General features: G+C 44.1%; 1 protein-coding gene and 1 non-coding gene across 2 annotated transcripts in view; one reads left to right on the top strand and one right to left on the bottom strand.

Annotated features, from left to right (window-relative positions):
- LOC115129841 (CLIP-associating protein 1-like) overlaps positions 1 to 21,840 on the top strand; it is a 140,027-nt gene that overhangs the window by 32,788 nt on the left and 85,399 nt on the right. Inside the window, exons 3-7 of the mRNA XM_029660647.2 lie at positions 12,169 to 12,247; positions 13,427 to 13,530; positions 13,823 to 13,914; positions 14,757 to 14,832; positions 15,180 to 15,277. Of these exons, the coding sequence (XP_029516507.1) occupies positions 12,169 to 12,247; positions 13,427 to 13,530; positions 13,823 to 13,914; positions 14,757 to 14,832; positions 15,180 to 15,277 (449 nt within the window). The remainder of the gene's footprint in view (positions 1 to 12,168; positions 12,248 to 13,426; positions 13,531 to 13,822; positions 13,915 to 14,756; positions 14,833 to 15,179; positions 15,278 to 21,840) is intronic.
- Positions 8,794 to 8,918, bottom strand: LOC115131368 (U4atac minor spliceosomal RNA). The gene has a single exon (XR_003863946.1). It is a non-coding gene; the product is annotated as a U4atac minor spliceosomal RNA (small nuclear RNA).

Raw genomic sequence — 21,840 nt, 5'->3', positions numbered from 1 at the left:
ACCATTGTAGTTGTCATGCTGGTTGAAGCCAGGAGACCATTGTAGTTGTCATGCTGGTTGAATCCAGGAGACCATTGTAGTTGTCATGCTGGTTGAAGCCAGGAGACCATTGTAGTTGTCATGCTGGTTGAAGCCAGGAGACCATTGTAGTTGTCATGCTGGTTGAAGCCAGGAGACCGCTGTAGTTATCATGCTGGTTGAAGCCAGGAGACCATTGTAGTTATCATGCTGGTTGAAGCCAGGAGACCATTGTAGTTGTCATGCTGGTTGAAGCCAGGAGACCATTGTAGTTGTCATGCTGGTTGAAGCCAGGAGACCATTGTAGTTGTCATGCTGGTTGAAGCCAGGAGACCGCTGTAGTTATCATGCTGGTTGTGGACTGGCTTTACAGTACATTGTGAGAGAATGCAACACCTTAGCAAGCACCTCCATCTACAATATATGTCTTGAAGAACACACATATCAACACTCTTCATGTGTTAAGTCACTGTGTTCACTTCATGTGTTTCTGTCTCCCTCTCAGGATTTTATTTTGTCATGGTCTATCTGCTCCCAGACCCAAGCTCTGTAATCATATCATTCTGAGTGACACCTACTACATTGAGAATGCACAGCCCATGGTCTATCTGCTCCCAGACCCAAGCTCTGTAATCATATCATTCTGAGTGACACCTACTACATTGAGAATGCACAGCCATGTTCTCTCTGCTCCCAGACCCAAGCTCTGTAATCATATCATTCTGAGTGACACCTACTACATTGAGAATGCACAGCCATGGTCTCTCTGCTCCCAGACCCAAGCTCTGTAATCATATCATTCTGAGTGACACCTACTACATTGAGAATGCACAGCCATGGTCTCTCTGCTCCCAGACCCAAGCTTTGTAATCATATCATTCTGAGTGACACCTACTACATTGAGAATGCACAGCCATGTTCTCTCTGCTCCCAGACCCAAGCTCTGTAATCATATAATTCTGAGTGACACCTACTACATTGAGAATGCACAGCCATGTTCTCTCTGCTCCCAGACCCAAGCTCTGTAATCATATCATTCTGAGTGACACCTACTACATTGAGAATGCACAGCCATGTTCTCTCTGCTCCCAGACCCAAGCTCTGTAATCATATCATTCTGAGTGACACCTACTACATTGAGAATGCACAGCCATACATTGAGAATGCACAGCCATGGTCTCTCTGCTCCCAGACTCAAGCTCTGTAATCATATCATTCTGAGTGACACCTACTACATTGAGAATGCACAGCCATACATTGAGAATGCACAGCCATGGTCTCTCTGCTCCCAGACCCAAGCTCTGTAATCATATCATTCTGAGTGACACCTACTACATTGAGAATGCACAGCCATACATTGAGAATGCACAGCCATGGTCTCTCTGCTCCCAGACCCAAGCTCTGTAATCATATCATTCTGAGTGACACCATTTACATTGAGAATGCACAGCCATACATTGAGAATGCACAGCCATGGTCTCTCTGCTCCCAGACCCAAGCTCTGTAATCATATCATTCTGAGTGACACCTACTACATTGAGAATGCACAGCCATGGTCTCTCTGCTCTCCTCTGCAGTAGTGTTCACATTTAGAACACTGAGAACTGATAGGAACCTTGTCCCATATCGCCTCAGGATGGTGGTTAGGCTGACTTAGTATTTTCAGATGTGGTAGGCAGAGCAGAGCACCGACCACCCATCTCCAATCAAGTGAAAAGCTAATTCAGCTGTTTTTGTAATAATGAGTTTTCTCTCTCCTAGATGGAATACATTCTCTGAAATGAGTGCTACGGTATGCATTATGCATAGCTGGACCTGAGAGGACAAGCTGTGTGCTATGGGCACTGGATTTATCATTGAACTGCAAATTCATGGTTTGAAGTTACATGACAGTATGTGTGTGTGTAGCTGCTAGCTAGCATGTTTTTCAATCGTCTCATTAAATGAGCTGGTGCTACATGCACAGACATAAAACAATAAAACACACTAAATAGGTGGTCATTGAAGAGCTTTGACACCTGTCCTAACCCAACAAGCAGGTCCCGGCTCCAACATCTTCTAGCACAGCAATGTGCATGCTGATTAGGCCTACACATCTGTCCTGTCAGCGGTTGGAATTCCCACCCTGATCTCTTTTATGAGTGACCTTTTTAATGTCTGAGGTCAGTGGCTGTATATTATCAGCCTTCAGAGCTGAGGTGAAAGTGCCCCAAATTCTCCCCGTTACCACCTATCCCCACTGCCCTCAGACAAGTGAAATGGTTTCTTACAAGCACGGGGCATTTTGGCTATTTTAGGGTATTTTAGGGTCCCTACCAACCACATGATATCAGCAAGACCCAAACAACGGTTAGGCTCCAACAGTTATTTTCTCCAGAAAAGAGATGTCTTTGTTCAATAACATGGATGGTGTTTGTGAAAGGTTGACCAAAGATATCCCCTGTTCTCTTCTTGTTTGGTTATAAAGTTCATTGCTTTCAGGGCTAGCAAGGGGGAGGGCAATGACCTCAAGACTTCCCACTACTTTTACATTTCATTTTTTACCCTTTTAAATGTATGGACTTGACAGTTTTTAAACTTTGGATATCCCTTTTCAACCACAAAAGTATACAATTAGTTTTTTAAACCACACAAAAAAAACTTTTTGTCCTCTCCTATTTCAGTGAGGAAGCCCAATTTGTCCTGTACAACTAGTAACGTTATGTCCTCCCAGAGAAGCGGCAGTTGGATCAGGCTGTAGCTCCCAGGTTTCTGTCATGTAGTGTCAGACATCCTGAATCAGCTGCTGACTGTTTGTTTGTAGGCCATGTTTGATGCCTTCACTTCCAGCAGAACATTAGTCATCATGTTGCAAACTGATGCATTTTTCTATCCTGTCAGACAGGTCTGTCCCGTGGCTGGAGCTGTGCTTCCTCTAGCCTGAGTGTGTGTGAGGGGAATGTGTGTGGTCAGCGGTCAGCCACAGTCTGTCCTCAGCCATAGTCGAGCCAACCCTGCCCTGCCCTGCCCTGCCCCGCCTGGTGATGGTGATGGTGTGTCAGTTTCAGGGGAGAGGCTATAGTGGTAAATCCAGTTCAATTCAATCTATTTTTGACAGCAAAAAAATATGTGGCTTTTGGGACCTGAATGCCAAAACATTCAAGAGATAAATATGCTCAAAGTTGCCCAATTTTCCCATACCATACCATGAGGCATCCATGTGTTCATCACTGGAAAAGATAAACGGTTTAGATTAATATAATTTAAAATCTTACAAACAGGGTTGTCAAACTATTTGATCATTTCTGATTATTGTTATTATTTTTTATAAAATACATTTGCCTTTTAAAACTTCTTAGGGCTGAGATCCCGTTAACGGGATCGATATGACAACAGCCAGTGAAAGTGCAGGGCGCCAAATTCAAAATAACAGAAATCTCATAATAAGAATTCCTCAAACATACAAGTATTTTATACCATTTTAAAGGTAATCTTGTTGTTAATCCCACCACAGTGTCTGATTTCAAATAGGCTTTGCAGCGAAAGCACCACAAACGATTATCTTAGGTCAGAGCCAAGTCACAGAAAACACAGCCATTTTACCAGCCAAAGAGTGGAGTCACAAAAATCAGAAATAGAGATAGTGATTACTTCTAACCTTTGAAGATCTTCCTCAGATGACACTCATAGGACTTCATGTTACACAATACATGTATGTTTTGTTCGATAAAGTTCATATTTATATAAAAAAATCTCAGTATACATTGGTAACGTGTATGTTCAGTAATTCCAAAAACATCCTGTGATTTTGCAGAGAGCCACATCAATTTACAGAAATACTCATTATAAATGTTGATGAAAATTCAAGTGTTGTACATGGAAATATAGATACACTTCTCCTCAATGCAACCGCTGTGTCAGATTTCAAAAAAGCTTTACGGAAAAAGCAAACCATGCAATAATCTTAGTACGGTGCTCAGAGAACCAACAAGCCAAAAAGATATCCGCCATATTGTGCAGTCAACAGAAGTCAGAAATAACATTAGAAATATACACTTACCTTTGATGATCTTCATCAGAATGCACTCCCAGGAACCCTAGTTCCACAATAAATGTTTGATTTGTTTGATAATGTCCATAATTTATGTCCAAATAGCTACTTTTGTTAACGCGCTTCGTGAGTTTTAATTTGTTAACCAAACGCGCTAACTAGTTGCAGACGAAATGTCAAAAAGTTCCGTTACAGTCCGTAGAAACATGTCAAACGATGTATATTGCTTGCTGTTTGGGGTTTTAGACTTTGAGATATCAGCTGATGTACGAAGGGCTATATAAATACATTTGAATTGAAATGAATTGTATAGAATCAATCAATGTTTTTAACATAAAACTTCAATAATATTCCAACCTTTGTCTTCAGAAAAGCAAATGGAACGGGAGCTACCTCTCATGTGAATGCGCGTGAACAGCTTGTGACTGCTGGCAGACCTCTGACTCATTCCCCTCTCATTCATCCCCCCTTTACAGAAGAAGCCTCAAACAAGTTTCTAAAGACGATTGACATCTAGTGGAAGCCTTAGAAAGTGCAAGATGACCAATATCCCACTTTATCTTCAGTAGGGGCTGAGTTGAAAATCGACTAACCTCAGATTTGCCAATTCCGGGTTGGATTTTTTCTCAGTTTTTTGCCTGCCATATCAGTTCTGTTATACTCACAGACATCATTCAAACCGTTTTATAAACTTCAGAGTGTTTTCTATCAAAATATACTAATAATATGCATATATTAGCAACTGGGACTGAGGAGCAGGCAGTTTACTCTGGGCACCTTATTCATCCAAGCTACTCAATACTGCCCCCAGCCATAAGAAGTTAAAGGTCATGAACAGTCAAAATGATGTTTTTCATGAAACTGGATGAAGGAAACCAGATCAAAGGAAACCAGATCAAAGTATGAAGACCAAAGTAGGAAAAATTACTGTTGCTTTAATACTGAACAAAAATGTAACGCAACATGCAACAATTTCAAAGATTTTACTGAGTTACAGTAAATTCAAATAAATAAATTAGGCCCAAATCATCCGGTTGAATGTACTGCCAAATTCTATAAAACAGGCATAGTAGGACTTCTTATAAGCTTCTGGGTTAGAGTCCCGCACCTTGAAAGCGGCAGCTTTTGACCCTCCAGCATGACAATGCCACCAGCCATACTGCTCGTTCTGTGCATGATTTCCTGCAAGACAGGAATGTCAGTGTTCTGCCATGGCCAGCAAAGAGCCCGGATCTCAATCTCATTGAGCACGTCTGGGACCTGTTGGATCGGAGGGTGAGGGCTAGGGCCATTCCCCCCCAGAAATGTCAGAGAACTTGCAGGTGCAGAACTGGCAAATCTGGTACAGTCTATGAGGAGGAGCTGCACTGCAGTACTTAATGCAGCTGGTGGCCACACCAGATACTGACTGTTACTTTTGATTTTGACCCCCCTTTGTTCAGGGACACATTATTCAATTTCTGTTAGTCACATGTTTGTGGAACTTGTTCAGTTTATGTCTCAGTTGTTGAATCTTGTTATGTTCATACAAATATTTACACATGTTAATTTGGCTGAAAACAAATGCTGTTGACAGTGAGAGGACGTTTCTTTTTTTTGCTGAGTTTAGCTGGAAGAGCAGACTCTTATTTTATTGTTTTCAATCCAGGAATTCAAGCTTGAATAGAGAGGCAGAAATGGTGCATTGTCTGTGTGAAGTGTACTGGAAACACTGGTGTGTGTGTGTGTGTGCGCGTTTCGTATATGCATGTTTACAAGTTTTTCCTCGACTCCGCTTTAGAACAGCTAGGCCAATTCCCCTTCAGGCTCCTGAGTATTGCCTGCTGACTAGTCTATCGCTGAGTCACTGTCCTGGGCTTCCAGGAACAACATACAGAGCAGCTGAAGTGTAATATTATCGGCATCACTCAGTACCGTGCTGTCCCCAAGCACTGGTCGATGATAGGGCTGCACAATTCATCCAATTCACATCGAAATCGCAATATTGATGTGCAATATCCGTATTGCAAGAGATGCCGAGCCATATCTCAATATTTTGAAACTCCACTCAGCCATGTGCAGCATACATTTGAATAGTTTACTCTGTCATCTCACCCCCTGTCACTCAACCTGCACAGTTCCCTCCTCCTCGCTGTTGATTCGATCTAAGTTTGCATGCTGTTTTGTTAGGTCAAGTGATGTCAACACATTGTTCCAAACGAGAACAATTATGCTTTCCACTTTGCTTCTTAATATAAATCATGTTATTTCTATGATTCCAACAGTTCACCTAAGTGTTTTGATCTATATCGCAAGTCAAATCGCAATCTGTAACAATTAGATTTTTTGCACATTTCGTGCAGCCGTAGTTTAGTATCAGTCCAGTCAAACCTCTGCTCTGACTCCCACCCCAGCTGGTAAACCGTTGATGTTGTAGTGTAAGGGAGGGAACTAGGGTCAGGAATCCAGACCAATGACAGGGTGTTAGGTAACTACTGTATAGCTCTGCCTCTGGGCTCTGTCTGTCCAGACAGCACAGGCTGGCTAACTGGCTGGCTGTCTCTTCTCCTCCAGCCACCGCTCAGCCCAGCTGTTCCCCTGACTCATAGAAAATGACTGCAGTGTGAGGGAGGGAGGGAGAGCCCATAGTGTGTGTGTGTGTGCGCGTGCGAATGAATCTGCAATACACCCATGCCTGTCTGATCTAATGTCCTTCTACTGTCTCAACAGACAAGGGAGGGAGGAGGTTGTGTGTGTGTGTGTGTGTGTGTGTGTGTGTGTGTGTGTGTGTGTGTGTGTGTGTGTGTGTGTGTGTGTGTGTGTGTGTGTGTGTGTGTAGTGTCAGGCCACTGGGAATAAAATAAAAGTCTCAAAGCGACTGCCATGATTCAATCTAAGCCTGGTCCAGCCACATCAGATGAGAGCAGAGGGAGAATCCTTATTTTCCATGACACAGCGATGAGTAGTAGACACGTTTAAGTGAATGAGATGTCATTAAGTGGTCCATTATAATGGATTGTGGGACGAGAGGTAACCACCCATCCTGTAGTATTGGAGAACACATCTAGCTGGCTATACCAAGCTAGCACTACTGGCTGGGGCCTTTTGCTTTGTGTGACATGTCTTACTGCCAGGAGGATAGGCATGGAATCATCTAATGTCCCCTTCCTTGTTTATCCATGTCATATAGAGATCTACTGTGTGTAGGACTGTAGGTTCTGCTTGTCATAGAATTTTAGGAGTTGTTCATCCTCTCAGCCAGCTGATGGCAATGATGCCACTGTATGCTACGAATGGCTACAGTACTGTAGAGAGAGAGATGCAGAGCTGCAGGTTTAATGGGGACTGAGGTGAGATTATTTTACCAGCGTGTCATCAGACAGGATGGCCACCAGCCTCCGTGTCCTGTAGCCTCTATCTCCGGGTGGAGATCCATACTCGGCTCCTCACTAGTCAGCCAAGGTGAACAAATGAACCTGAATGCAGGGAAAGTAGAACAACAGTCCCAGCCAGTCTGCTAGCTTGTCTCAGAACGTCAACATACCCCTAGTTAAAGTCAGGTTCGAGGAGCAATATAAGAGAAGGCCATGTTATGTTGAAATGAAGTGTAGAGCAGCCATGATGAAGGGAGAAATCCCTACTATGTTTATCAGCCCTGAGCCAGGGGGAGACGGGGGATGCTGTGGGAAGGGAGGGCCTGGGGGTGAGACAGGAGGGGGAGGCAGTATAGCCATCTGTCTGTCTGTAGGGAGTAGGAGAGGTCTGTTTCTCTCTGGGGGTGGAGACTAGCTTGGGCTAGACTGACTGGATGGGTGGATGGATCAGGCTGGAGAGGCCCAGGCAGAGGAAGAGTGAGGAAACACTCACTCACTCACTCACTCACTCACTCACTCACTCACTCACTCACTCACTCACTCACTCACTCACTCACTCACTCACTCACTCACTCACTCACTCACTCACTCACTCACTCACTCACACATTCTCATACGCAGGCAGGCGGGGAGGGGGGAGGCAGGCGGGGAGGGGGGAGGCAGGCAGGGAGGGGTGAGGCAGGGAGGGAGGTTGCACTGCAGCAGCCATCCTCCACCCTCCTCTCCCCATGATGACCAAGTGTGTGTCTTTTGTGGGCTTGTATTACTATCCTAGTGGTTCCTGGAAATCCCTGAAAGGACAGTAAAAGTAAGTAAAACATTTCCCAGGTCACCACGAGGACAAAGGCTTTTTAGGTTTAGGGGTTAGGTTTAGGGTTCTAAATGGGGTAAGCAGATCCTAAGATGAGTAGTTTGTGACCCATATAGATAATCTACATTTCCCTCAGAGAAGAGACTGAATGTAGTTGAATTCAGAGCTGCAATTTGGGGCTCTTTGTAATGTTGTCCTCTCCTCTGGACATCCAGTTTTAGTTCTCCAGACCTTTTGTTTTAGGCTTGTCATCGGTTTAATTACTGTAATTCCCTTTCATCTGCATATGAGAACAAAGGATCAGGATTATGCCCCCAGGGCAGACATGCCTGCTGCTGTTAGTGTTCTAGTAAACCTGAACCAGTCTCCAGCCTAAACTGAGGAAAGGAGAGCTGTTAATTGTGCAGCATATAATACGGAAGCTGTGAAATTGGATAACATAGGTCGTGTCTGTTGCTGGCTGCCTGGACAATGCAACACTGTTACTTCCTACACTTCTATCACACTCACCAGTAGATGGCAGTGTTCATCAATGCTGCAGGGTTCATTGCGCAGAGTTGTATTTTATTGAAAAGATTGAAAGTTTCAAAAATTGCACCATGGCCGGCACAAGCTCAGGTGATGCTTATGTGTTGTTATGGTGTTAGCAGGGCTACTCTCACTAGATGTTCGTTGAGCAGCTCTCTCACCCCATGACAAGGACAGCTAACTATTTGGGGGCACAGTGCTTTTACCTGACATCAGCCATGGTTTTTCCCATGGTGACTGGCAACTTTTCCCATGGTGACTGGCAACTTTTCCCATGGTGACTGGCAACTTTTCCCATGGTGACTGGTTTTCCCATGGTGACTGGCAACTTTTCCCATGTTGACTGGCAACTTTTCCCATGGTGACTGGCAACTTTTCCCATGGTGACTGGCAACTTTTCCCATGGTGACTGGTGACTGGCAACTTTTCCCATGGTGACTGGCAACTTTTCCCATGTTGACTGGCAACTTTTCCCATGGTGACTGGCAACTTTTCCCATGGTGACTGGCAACTTTTCCCATGTTGACTGGCAACTTTTCCCATGGTGACTGGCAACTTTTCCCATGTTGACTGGCAACTTTTCCCATGTTGACTGGCAACAACTTTTCCCATGTTGATGGTGACTGGCAACTTTTCCCATGGTTGGCAACTGGTGACTGGTTTTTCCCATGGTGACTGGCAACTTTTCCCATGGTGACTGGCAACTTTTCCCATGGTGACTGGCAACTTTTCCCATGGTGACTGGCAACTTTTCCCATGTTGACTGGCAACTTTTCCCATGGTGACTGGCAACTTTTCCCATGGTGACTGGCAACTTTTCCCATGGTGACTGGCAACTTTTCCCATGGTGACTGGCAACTTTTCCCATGTTGACTGGCATGGTGACTTTTTCCCATGTTGACTGGCAACTTTTCCAACTTTTTCCCATGGTGACTGGCAACTTTTCCCATGGTGACTGGCAACTTTTCCCATGGTGACTGGCAACTTTTCCCATGGTGACTGGCAACTTTTCCCATGTTGACTGGACAACTTTTCCCATGTTGACTGACTGCAACTTTTCCCATGGTGACTGGCAACTGGTTTCCCATGTTGACTGGCAATGTTGACTGGCAACTTTCCCATGGTTGACTGGCAACTTTTCCCATGTGACTGGCAACTTTTCCCATGGTGACTGGCAACTTTTCCCATTGACTGGCAACCCCATGTTGACTGGCAACTTTTCCCATGTTGACTGGCAACTTTTCCCATGTTGACTGGCAACTTTTCCCATGGCTGGCAAGTGACTGGCAACTTTTCCCATGGTGACTGGCAACTTTTCCCATGTTGACTGGCAACTTTTCCCATGTTGACTGGCAACTTTTCCCATGTTGACTTTTCCCATGTTGACTGGCAACTTTTCCCATGTTTTTCCCATGTTGACTGGCAACTTTTCCCATGGTGACTTTTCCCATGTTGACTGGCAACTTTTCCCATGGCAACTTTTTCCCATGGTGACTGGTGACTGGCAACTTTTCCCATGGTTACTGGCAACTTTTCCCATGGTGACTGGCAACTTTTCCCATGGTGACTGGCAACTTTTCCCATGGTGACTGGCAACTTTTAACATGGTGACTGGCAACTTTTTCAAATGAGTTTTCTATGGCAGCACTGTACAAAAGTTGTAATAAGTCAATATTACACGTTTCAGGCCTCCCGGGTGGCGCAGTGGTTAAGGGCGCTGTACTGCAGCGCCAGCTGTGCCATCAGAGTCCCTGGGTTCACGCCCAGGCTCTGTCGTAATCGGCCGCGACCGGGAGGTCCGGGTTAGGGAGGGCTTGGTCGGTAGGGGTGTCCTTGTCTCATCGCGCACCAGCGACTCCTGTGGCGGGCTGGGCGCAGTGTGCGCTAGCCAAGGTGGCCAGGTGCACGGTGTTTCCTCCGGCGCATTGGTGCAGCTGGCTTCCGGGTTGGATGCGCACTGTGTTAAAACCTGTTAGGGATGATGCGAATTTTCGCAGATTTTTGTAAAAAATCGCGCAACATTTCAACGTCCTGCTACTCATGCCAGGAATATAGTATATGCATATGATAAGTATGTGTGTATAGAAAACACTCTGAAGTCTCTAAAACTGGTTAAATCGTGTCTGTGGCTATAACAGAACGTGTTTAGGAGTAAAAATCCCAGGGAAAACTGTTCTCCAAAAACACAAAAAAAATATTCATCCGCCAGTCAATGTATTGTCTAAGGCGACAGACAAAAAATGAGGTCCCCATTACAATGCCTACAGCTTCCACACGATGTCCACAGTACTGGCATTTTATGTCTGCTTTATCCTTGGTTAGATGACGTATAGGCACTTCCTTTCTTTGGGCGCACCACAGGATGTTGTGAAAGTGAAAACATGGACGATGATTTCAAGACTTGCTGCTATCGAATACAGATCGCCCCGTGATCAATTTGATAGATTATTAATGTTTATTAATACCTAAAGTTGGTTTAGAAAAGTAGTTTGAAGTGATTTGTAAAAGTTTATAGGCAACTTTTGTAATTTTAAAAAGTGACGTTGCGTCTTGTAAAGCGGAATTTTCCTGGATCAGACAGGCCTTCATGAAATGACATTTTGGGTATACAATGACGGATTTAATCGGGAAAAATACCCAATTGTGATGTTTATGGGACATATAGGAGTGCCAACAGAGAAGCTCGTCAAAGGTAATGAATGTTTTATATTTTATTTCTGCGTTTTGTGTAGCGCCGGCTACCGCAAAATCTGTTGTTTAGGTGACGTTCCTGGTATTTTGGGGGGTGCATGCTATCAGATAATAGCTTCTCATGCTTTCGCTGAAAAGCATTTTACAAATCTGACTTGGTGGCTAGATTCACAACGAGTGTAGCTTTAATTCAGTACCTTGCATGTGTGTTTTAATGAAAGTTAGAGTTTTATCGAAAACTATAGGTGGCGCTCTGAAATTTCCGCTGATTGATGTTCCTGCACTGGGATTACATTCTGCATCATCCCTAAGAAGCAGTGCGGCTTGGTTGGGTTGTGTATCGGAGGATGCATGACTTTCAACCTTCGTCTCTCCCCAGCCCGCACGGGAGTTGTAGCGATGAGACAAGATAGTAGCTACTACAACAATTGGATACCACGAAAATTGGGGAGAAAAAGGGGTAAAATTCAAAAAATAAATAAATAAATATGACACGTTTCAGAGTGGCAGCATCATACATGGCCCTTTTTTCAGCAGATAGAGTGATTAAATTTCAGTACCCTCAACCCTTTGTGAAACTAATTTGCATACTGGACTGAATCAGAAGGAATTGTTTATTGTTAGATTGTTTAATGTTGTTAAAAAGAGATAATTTAAGATGTTTTATTTATTTCGATGTACTTTTATTTCATATGTATTTTTGTTTATTCAAAATGTTCTCCTTTTGTGTGTTCCAGGTGGCTTTGCTTGGAATAGACCTTTTATCTGTCCTAGTGACAAGGTTACAGGACCGATTTAGGAACCATGTGGGAACAGGTGAGATTGTGTCATTTTATTATCTTAAAAAATATCACTTTCTTCATGGTTAAAGGAGTTCAAATAAAATATTGTTTTAGATTTCTAGACAAAATGCCTGACTAAAAAACGCTTGTATCCCTGCCTTGACTAAACGTTTGAGCTCCATTGGATTTTAACTCAACGTCCACATCTTTAGATAGCAATGCTAACCCTTCCCCTGTCTTCTCTTCTCTCCCCTGTCTTCTCTTCTCTCCCCTGTGTGTCCATCCCTCTCCCCTGTCTTCTCTTCTCTCCCCTGTGTGTCCATCCCTCTCCCCCTGTGTCCATCCCTCTCCCCTGTCTTCTCTTCTCTCCCCTGTGTGTCCATCCCTCTCCCTGTCTTCTCTTCTCTCCCCTGTGTGTCCATCCCTCTCCCCTGTCTTCTCTTCTCTCCCCTGTGTGTCCATCCCTCTCCCCTGTCTTCTCTTCTCTCCCCTGTGTGTCCATCCCTCTCTCCTGTCTTCTCTTCTCTCCCCTGTCTTCTCTTCTCTCCCCTGTGTGTCCATCCCTCTCCCCTGTGTCCATCCCTCTCCCCTGTCTTCTCTTCTCTCCCCTGTGTGTCCATCCCTCTCCCCTGTCTTCTCTTCTCTCCCCTGTGTGTCCATCCCTCTCCCCTGTGTGTCCATCCCTCTCCCCTGTCTTCTCTTCTCTCCCCTGTGTGTCCATCCCTCTCCCCTGTGTCCATCCCTCTCCCCTGTCTTCTCTTCTCTCCCCTGTGTGTCCATCCCTCTCCCCTGTCTTCTCTTCTCTCCCCTGTGTGTCCATCCCTCTCCCCTGTGTGTCCATCCCTCTCCCCTGTGCGTCCATCCTTCTCCCCTGTGTGTCCATCCCTCTCCCCTGTGTGTCCATCCCTCTCCCCTGTCTTCTCTTCTCTCCCCTGTGTGTCCATCCCTCTCCCCTGTCTTCTCTTCTCTCCCCTGTCTTCTCTCTCTCCCTGTGTGTCCATCCTTCTCCCCTGTGTGTCCATCCCTCTCCCCTGTGTGTCCATCCCTCTCCCCTGTGTGTCCATCCCTCTCCCCTGTGTGTCCATCCCTCTCCCCTGTGTGTCCATCCCTCTCCCCTGTGTGTCCATCCCTCTCCCCTGTGTGTCCATCCCTCTCCCCTGTGTGTCCATCCCTCTCCCCTGTGTGTCCATCCCTCTCCCCTGTGTGTCTCCAGTACTGCCCAGTCTGATAGATCGTCTGGGGGATTCCAAAGACCAAGTCAGAGACCAAGATCAAATCCTGCTGCTGAAGATCATGGAGCAGGCTGCCACTCCACAGGTATGTGTGTACACACACTCACACACACTCACACACACACACTCACACATACACATATCCCACATCCCACAGGTGGAGCTTTCCTGGGCTAACATGTCCTCATAGACGAGTTATTGACAAAGGTCTTGAGTCAATCCCACAATTCCTTCCCAGTTCCCTGTTGATTCATTCCTGAATCTCAGGTAGGTTTTGATTCCTGACTCGATTGTATGTTACTTGATATGACCTGATCCGTGACAAAAAGCTATTTGATTGTTGACCTGGTACAAATATCCTGTCCTGTCCTCCCCAGTACGTTTGGGACAGAATGCTGGGAGGCTTCAAACACAAGAACAACAGGACCAGAGAGGGAGTGTGCCTTTGTCTCATCTCAACACTCAACATGTAAGACTGCCTGGCCTCTCAATCACCCATCTATCAGTCTGTTCTTACTATACAACAGCGTGTCATTAGAGCTCTCGGCTGATCTATCAATCTGTCTGTTCTTACTATACAACAGCGTGTCATTAGAGCTCTCGGCTGATCTATCAATCTGTCTGTTCTTACTATACAACAGCGTGTCATTAGAGCTCTCGGCTGATCTATCAATCTGTCTGTTCTTACTATACAACAGCTTGTCATTAGAGCTCTCGGCTGATCTATCAATCTGTCTGTTCTTACTATACAACAGCGTGTCATTAGAGCTCTCGGCTGATCTATCAATCTGTCTGTTCTTACTATACAACAGCTTGTCATTAGAGCTCTCGGCTGATCTATCAATCAGTCTGTTCTTACTATACAACAGCTTGTCATTAGAGCTCTCGGCTGATCTATCAATCTGTCTGTTCTTACTATACAACAGCTTGTCATTAGAGCTCTCGGCTGATCTATCAATCAGTCTGTTCATACTATACAACAGCTTGTCATTAGAGCTCTCGGCTGATCTCTTTTACCATTGCTCATGTTTTTCCATCATTCCTTCGTCATAGGCAAGGTAAGATTCAATATACATTTTTAGATTTCTCCTTTCTAATACTCTGATAGCAATGGAATTGTAGCTGACTGCCGAGAGCATGGATGAGCCTAGGTTTGATTTAAAATGTGTCAATATTCTCTCATGTGTATCATAGGGAATTTTAAAATGTTATTATGGTAAGGTCTTTATTGTCAGGAGTCTATTTGCAGTGATGCTGATGCTTACCTATGATGTCATTGCTTTCTCTCTCTCTCCCTCTTTGTTCTTCCAGGTACGGAGCCCAAGGCTTAACCCTCAGTAAAATAGTCCCTCACATATGCAATCTACTAGGAGATCCCACCAGTCAGGTGCGTTTGCTGTGTCATGAATCAGTTTATTACACTGCTGGTCAGGGAGGGAGAGGGAGAGGGCCTCTAGCACAGATGGACACAAAGGCATTTCTACAGGGACATGACGCCCCCTAGTGGCAGCCACAGAACAGAACAGTGCTATCTTTTGGGGGATGCAGGGTAATGATTCTGTTCAGCGACTGTTTCAAGATCTGCTAAACAAATCACATTAGTGTTGGCGTATACACATCTGTGAGTGAATGGGAGTTGCATTCTGTCCGTAGATAAAGACATTTTCATATTCTATTGTAGTCCTGTTAGGGCATGTTCTAGATGAACTTTGAACCTCCCCCTGGTGTCCTTAGGTGAGAGACGGAGCTATGGGCTGCCTGGTGGAGATCTACAGACATGTGGGGGAGAGGGTGAGGATGGACCTCAGCAAGAAGGGCCTACACCAGTCACGGTATGATGAACATTCTACCTCTGTCTTTCTGTCTGTCTCTGTGTCTCTCTGTGTCTCTGCCTGTCTCTCTGCCTCTGTCTGTCTCTGTCTGCCTGTCTCTCTGTCTGTCACTCTGATTGTCTGTCACTGATTCTCGGTGTCTGTCTGTCTCTCCCTCCCTCCCTCCCTCCCTCCCCTCTCTCACTTCTCTCTCTCTCTCATGCCTCTGACTAATCTCTCTTTCTCGCTCTCTCGGTCTCAGTTCAAATCAATTCAATTCAAAAGACTTTGTTAGCATGGGAAACATATGTTTACATTGTTTATTATGTATTTCACTTTCATTGGCAATCAAAAATGAACAGTAAACATTACACTCACAAAGTATCGAAGGAATATTATGTCTATATACAGTGTTATAACGATGTGCAAATAGATAAAGTACAAAGGGATAAATAAATAAACATAAATATGCGTTGTATTTACAATGGTGTTTGTTCTTCACTGGTTGCCCTTTTCTTGTGGCAACAGGTCACAAATCTTGCTGCTGTGACTGCAGACAGTGGTATTTCACCCAATAGTATTTCACCCTATAGTTTATCAAAATTGAATTTGTTTTCAAATCCTTTGTGGGTCTGTGTCATCTGATGGGAATATGTGTCTCTAATATGTTCATAAATTTGACAGGAGGTTAGGAAGTGCAGCTCAGTTTCCAACTCATTTTGTGGGCAGTGTGCACATAGCCTGTCTTCTCTCGAGAGCCAGGTCTGCCTACGGCTGCGTCTCTCAATAGCAAGGCTATGCTCTGCAATGCGTCTCTCAATAGCAAGGCTATGCTCTGCGAAGCTTTCCTTCATTTTGGGTCAGTCACAGTGGTCAGTTATTCTCTCTCTCTCTCTCTCTCTCTCTCTCTCTCTCTCTCTCTCTCTCTCTCTCTCTCACTGTGGCTGTCAGGCCTCCAATTAGCTTTCCCGTGTGAGAAATGAAGACTCATGGGTAATATAACGTTGGCGCTGCCGCACCAGCCTGCCCGTGTCTGTGGCGTGGAGGTTGGGAAGGGATTGAGTGTATGGTAGCCATTTGTCAGTCTTTATTGAATTCATCCACATACCAATACAGTTCTTAATGGATTAGTCCGGCCACTGTACCATGACGCCTTATTGGAGAACAGCTGTTGCAGAATCATGGATGCAGGCCCACGATAGGCTAATCTTGTAACCGGGTCACACCGATTGGCCACACAGGCCTCAGTGATGCTAAGTGATACCATAGTATGCTATTTAAACATGATGGTAGTGGGAGTGACAGAGACGATGGTTATGATGACTCAGCCTGGGCTCTAACTAAGTGTGTGGATGTTTGAGTGGGGCTGGGTCTGGGCAGCAGATTGATTCACTCCCAATTGTCTCTTTGGTTGAGAGTTAAAGGGGAATAGCTGTTCCTGGAACCATTCCGACTGGGGCATCTGTCTCTCTGATCGTCCCCTGTTTAGTTTACTACTGTTCCCCCCTTTTTAGTTTGGTTTACTACCATGTCAACAGGCCGCTAACATGCAATGCACTCTGTGAAGAAGGTGGCCCATCCTCCTTGATCTCAGTTTGTCACTATGAACTGTTTTTCACAGTCAGTCTTCCTCTTACATCCCACATTGTTGATCCTTGCATTGCTCCTACCCACTCTTCATTGTTGATCCTTGCATTGCTCCTACCCACTCTTCATTGTTGATCCTTGCATTGCTCCTACCCACTCTTCATTGTTGATCCTTGCATTGCTCCTACCCACTCTTCATTGTTGATCCTTGCATTGCTCCTACCCACTCTTCATTGTTGATCCTTGCATTGCTCCTACCCACTCTTCATTGTTGATCCTTGCATTGCTCCTACCCACTCTTCATTGTTGTAGGTAGTATTACAAAACTATTTCCCAGACCCAAAGGGAAGAGATGACTCTTTATAAAGAGAGCTTGAAGGGGCATGGTTGGAGGAGGGATAAGCTCCTTTAGTCTCCCTTTAGGAGTGCTTCCTCTGCCCATGATTAGATTGGTTCCGGGCCCAGGGCATGGTGGGTGCTGAGGCTCTCTATGCCCACCTGTGCCCTCCTCCTGTCCGTAGGAACACTCTTAATCCATTTCCTCCAAGAGATCTATGAGCAATTAAAAAGCATTTAGTTATATCCAGTTAAATACTAACTAAGTCTTCTTATCGATATGTTCACATCGGAGTTTCCTGCTATTCCCTGCAAGCAGTGTGCGTTGTATTTATTTGATTCAATGTGTTTTTAACAAAGATTTGAGTACATCAATGTCTACCACAGTAGTGCATGTGATTTAAAAAGCCTGTGTTGCAAACAGTGTGAGAATGTCAAATTCTAATTTGGGCAATTTAGCAAGCTACCTTCTGTGGGAAAAGGGATGGGGATATTGGCTTAGGACTGTACTATATTTGAATAGAAAGAGAGAAGCAGATGCAAATTTTGTAAAATAGCATTAGATTGAAAAAGGTTTAGCTGACAGCTTCTAGTTTTGGCCTCATTTCCAAGTCAAAGTGACTCAATAGAAATCTGGAGGGATTAAATCTACACAGCATTTTCACTAACTGACACCAAATAAATTCCTGCCTCATTTGATCAGTGTAAAGGCGCCCGCATGCTTCCCATCCGTAACAGTTTGTGCATATGTTATGAGGACATTTTATGACGTTATTGTTCGTTTTGGTCTTCGGCAAGGGTTTTTTCAGCTGTTTGTGCGCACACACAATTTTTTGGGGAGGCAAGCCGAAGTTCGGAGCCGATATCTACACCCCTTCGTTAGTCATTGGTCAACAGTAGGGATCCTTAAATGAAGTGTTTGTTGTCATTCAATGATAGACTACTCGTTTTCATGCACATTTTGAGAAATTAGAAATACTGCACCAAACACCTTACTTAGTTAGATGTAAAATTGCGCAACTAAGATCTCTGCAGAAATGTAAAAATCAATGACATATTTAGATTAATACGGACTATTTTGAGGAAGTGTATATTGGCAAAGTGTCTCAAGATGGACAAACGGTACCTAGTCCTGCCGGAGCTTTTTCAATTTGAGAATACATGAGCTGGATCAATGTCCCGCAAGATGATGATAACAGAACTGAATATAACAGCATAGTAGGCCTATAATGTTACTCTTACGCCAAAAACGCCTAATTTCAAATGAGATTTTTTTGGGGATGGTTAGATGAAGCTGAATAGTGGCATTTCTTTCTCATGCGGTCAAAACTCAACAGCGCATCAAATCAAATGTCAAATGCCACAACTGGTGTAGACTTTACAGTGAAATGCTTGTTTATGAACCTTTCGCAAAGATGCAGAGTTTAGAAAATAATCATATAAAATACTAACTAACACGAGGAATAAAATCAAATACGCAAAACTTGGAGCTATATACAGGGAGTACCAGTATTTACAGGGAGTACCAGTACCATATCAATGTGCAAGGGTATGAGGTAATTGAGTTAGATATTTACAAGAAGCCAGAGTAGTGACTAGGTATCAGGATAGATAATATTAAGAGTAAAATAAAGACCAGCAGCAAATAATGAGTGTAAATGTGTGTGTATACAGTTGAAATCGGAAGTTTACATACACTTAGGTGGAAGTCATTAAAACTCGTTTTTCAACCCCTCCACAAATTTCTTGTTAACAAATTATAGTTTTGGCAAGTTGCTTAGGACATCTACTTTGTGCATGACACAAGTCATTTTTCCAACAATTGATTATGGACAGATTATTTCACTTATAATTCACTGTATCACAATTCCAGTGGGTCAGACGTTTACATACACTAAGTTGACTGTGCCTTTAAACAGCTTGGAAAATTCCAGAAAATGATGTCATTGCTTTAGAAGCTTCTGATAGGCTAATTGACATCATTTGAGTCAATTGGGGGTGTACCTGTGTACCTGTGGATGTATTTCAAGGCCTACATTCAAGGCCTACATTCAAGTGCCTCTTTGCTTGACCTCCACAAGTCTAGTTCATCCTTGGGAGCAATTTCCAAATGCCTGAAGGTACCACGTTCATCTGTACAAACAATAGTACGCACGTATAAACACCATGGGACCACACAGCCGTCATACTGCTCAGGAAGGAGACGCGCTGATTTCTTTTGATTTGATTTGAGTTGATTCGGTCTCCTAGAGATTAATGTACTTTGCTGCGAAAAGTGCAAATCAATCCCAGAACAACAGCAAAGGACCTTGTGAAGATGCTGGAGGAAACGGGTACAAAAGTATCTATAGCCACAGTAAAACAAGTCCAATATCGACATAACCTGAAAGGCCGCTCAGCAAGGAAGAAGTCACTACTCCAAAACCGCCATAAAAAAGCCACACTACGGTTTGCAACTGCACATGCGGACAAAGATTGTATTTTTTGGAGAAATATCCTCTGGTCTGATGAAACAAAAATACACTTTTTGGCCATAACGACCATCGTTATGTTTGGAGGATAAAGGGGGAGGCTTGCAAGCCGAAGAACACCATCCCAACCGTGAAGCACGGGTTGGCAGCATCATGTTGTGGGGGTGCTTTGCTGCAGGAGGGACTGGTGCACTTCACAAAATAGATGGCATCATGAGGTAGGAAAATGATGTGGACATATTAAAGCAACATCTCAGGCCTACAAACCTGACTCAGTTACACCAGCTCTGTCAGGAGGAATGGGCCAAAATTCACCCAACTTATTGTGGGAAGCTTTGGAAGGCTACCCGAAACGTTTGACCCAAGTTAAACAATTTAAAGGCAATGCTACCGAATACTAATTGAGTGTATGTAAACTTCTGACCCACTGGGAATGTGAAGAAATAAATAAAAGCTGAAATAAATAATTCTCTCTACTATTATTCTGACATTTCATATTCTTAAAATGGTGGTGATTCTAACTGAGCTAAAACAGGGAATTTTTACTGGGATTAAATGTCAGGAATTGTGAAACATTTAAACTCAGTTTATTTGGCTAAGGTGTATGTAGACTTCCGACTTCAACTGTATATGTGTGTTTGTGTTGTGTTTGTTTGTGTGTGTGTGTGTGTGTGTGTGTGTGTGTATATATGGTCTGTTAATAAAGTCTAGTGAGTGTGTAGAGTCAGTGCAAGATAGTCAGTGCCAATAGAGCTGATGCTCCGGTACCGTTTGTCGGACGGTAGCAGAGTTGACATTCAATTGCTTGGGAGCTGGGGTCTTTGCCAATTTTTCGAGCCTTCCTCTGAGACCGCCTGATATAGAGGTCCTGGATGGCAGGGAGCTCGGCCCCAGTGATGTACTGGGCTGTTCGCACCACCCTTTGTAGCGCTTTGCGGTCAAGTGGTGAGGCAGCTTGTCAAGTTGCTCTCGATGGTGCAGCTATAGAACCTTTTGAGGATCTGAGGGCCCATGACAAATCTTTTCAGCCTCTTGAGGGGGAAGAGGTGCTGCCGTGCCCTCTTCACGACCGTGCGGGTGTGTGTGGACCATGTTAAGTGATGCGTGCCACTAGGCAGGATATATGCTTTGATTGAAACGAAAAACAAGAAAAGCTAATAGTTTAACACCATCTGCTCTAATTCACTCCCCAAACAGTCATTTCAGAAGATCTAAATGCATTTTCCCATGAAACTTATTGACATCAATGATTTTCATGCAGACGCAGTTTGGACAATTCACCGCTACAACCTGAGGAATTATCATTCACGATTGACAGTGATGGCCTATTTTGAAATGAAATATGCCTAATTTGGTGTTTTGAAGGTACTACACATATAACATTTTCTTGAGACAATGTGTGGGCATAGGTCAAATGTTGCAACTAGAAGATGCTTTTTATGCATATTCTATAATAATATTCTGTCGGTACAAATTTCATTTGAGATATTATGACCTAAACAGTAGCACTACACCACTAGGGTGACTTGGAGGAAATTGTATTCGGTATTACATTCTATCAGTCCTGCCTTTTTAGGTTTTCCCTCCACATTCTTTGGGCCAAGGTCGTTCCAAACGCTCATTCTACCTATTAAATGCTCATCTACCAGTTCTATGTGGTCTAGTTTGGCTCTCTGTTCTTTCTTCTGAATAGGCCAGAGGGAAATGTGTTCTCTGACAGGTACAGATCCATAATGTCGGGTGAATCAGTGAGAAGGCTATTCACCTTCCTGTTTCTTTCTCAGTTTTCTGACCTGTTTTCTCTCTTTTCTCTTCCTTCCTTCCTTTCCTCTTCTCTTCCTTCCTTTCCCCTTCTCTTCCTTCCTTTCCCCTTCTCTTCCTTCCTTTCCTCTTCTCTTCCTTCCTTTCCCCTTCTCTTCCTTCCTTTCCCCTTCTCTTCCTTCCTTTCCCCTTCTCTTCCTTCCTTTCCTTGTTTTATTCCTCTGCAGGTTGAATGTAACCTTCTGCTCCTCTCCTCTGCAGGTTGAATGTAACCTTCTGCTCCTCTCCTCTGCAGGTTGAATATAACCTTCTGCTCCTCTCCTCTGCAGGTTGAATATAACCTTCTGCTCCTCTCCTCTGCAGGTTGAATGTAACCTTCTGCTCCTCTCCTCTGCAGGTTGAATATAACCTTCTGCTCCTCTCCTCTGC

Source organism: Oncorhynchus nerka, linkage group LG1 (genome assembly GCF_034236695.1).
Source record: "Oncorhynchus nerka isolate Pitt River linkage group LG1, Oner_Uvic_2.0, whole genome shotgun sequence".
In the NCBI taxonomy this organism is placed as follows: domain Eukaryota; kingdom Metazoa; phylum Chordata; class Actinopteri; order Salmoniformes; family Salmonidae; genus Oncorhynchus; species Oncorhynchus nerka.
Note: the sequence above shows the minus strand (reverse complement) of the source record. Positions and strands in the feature narration are given on the sequence as shown.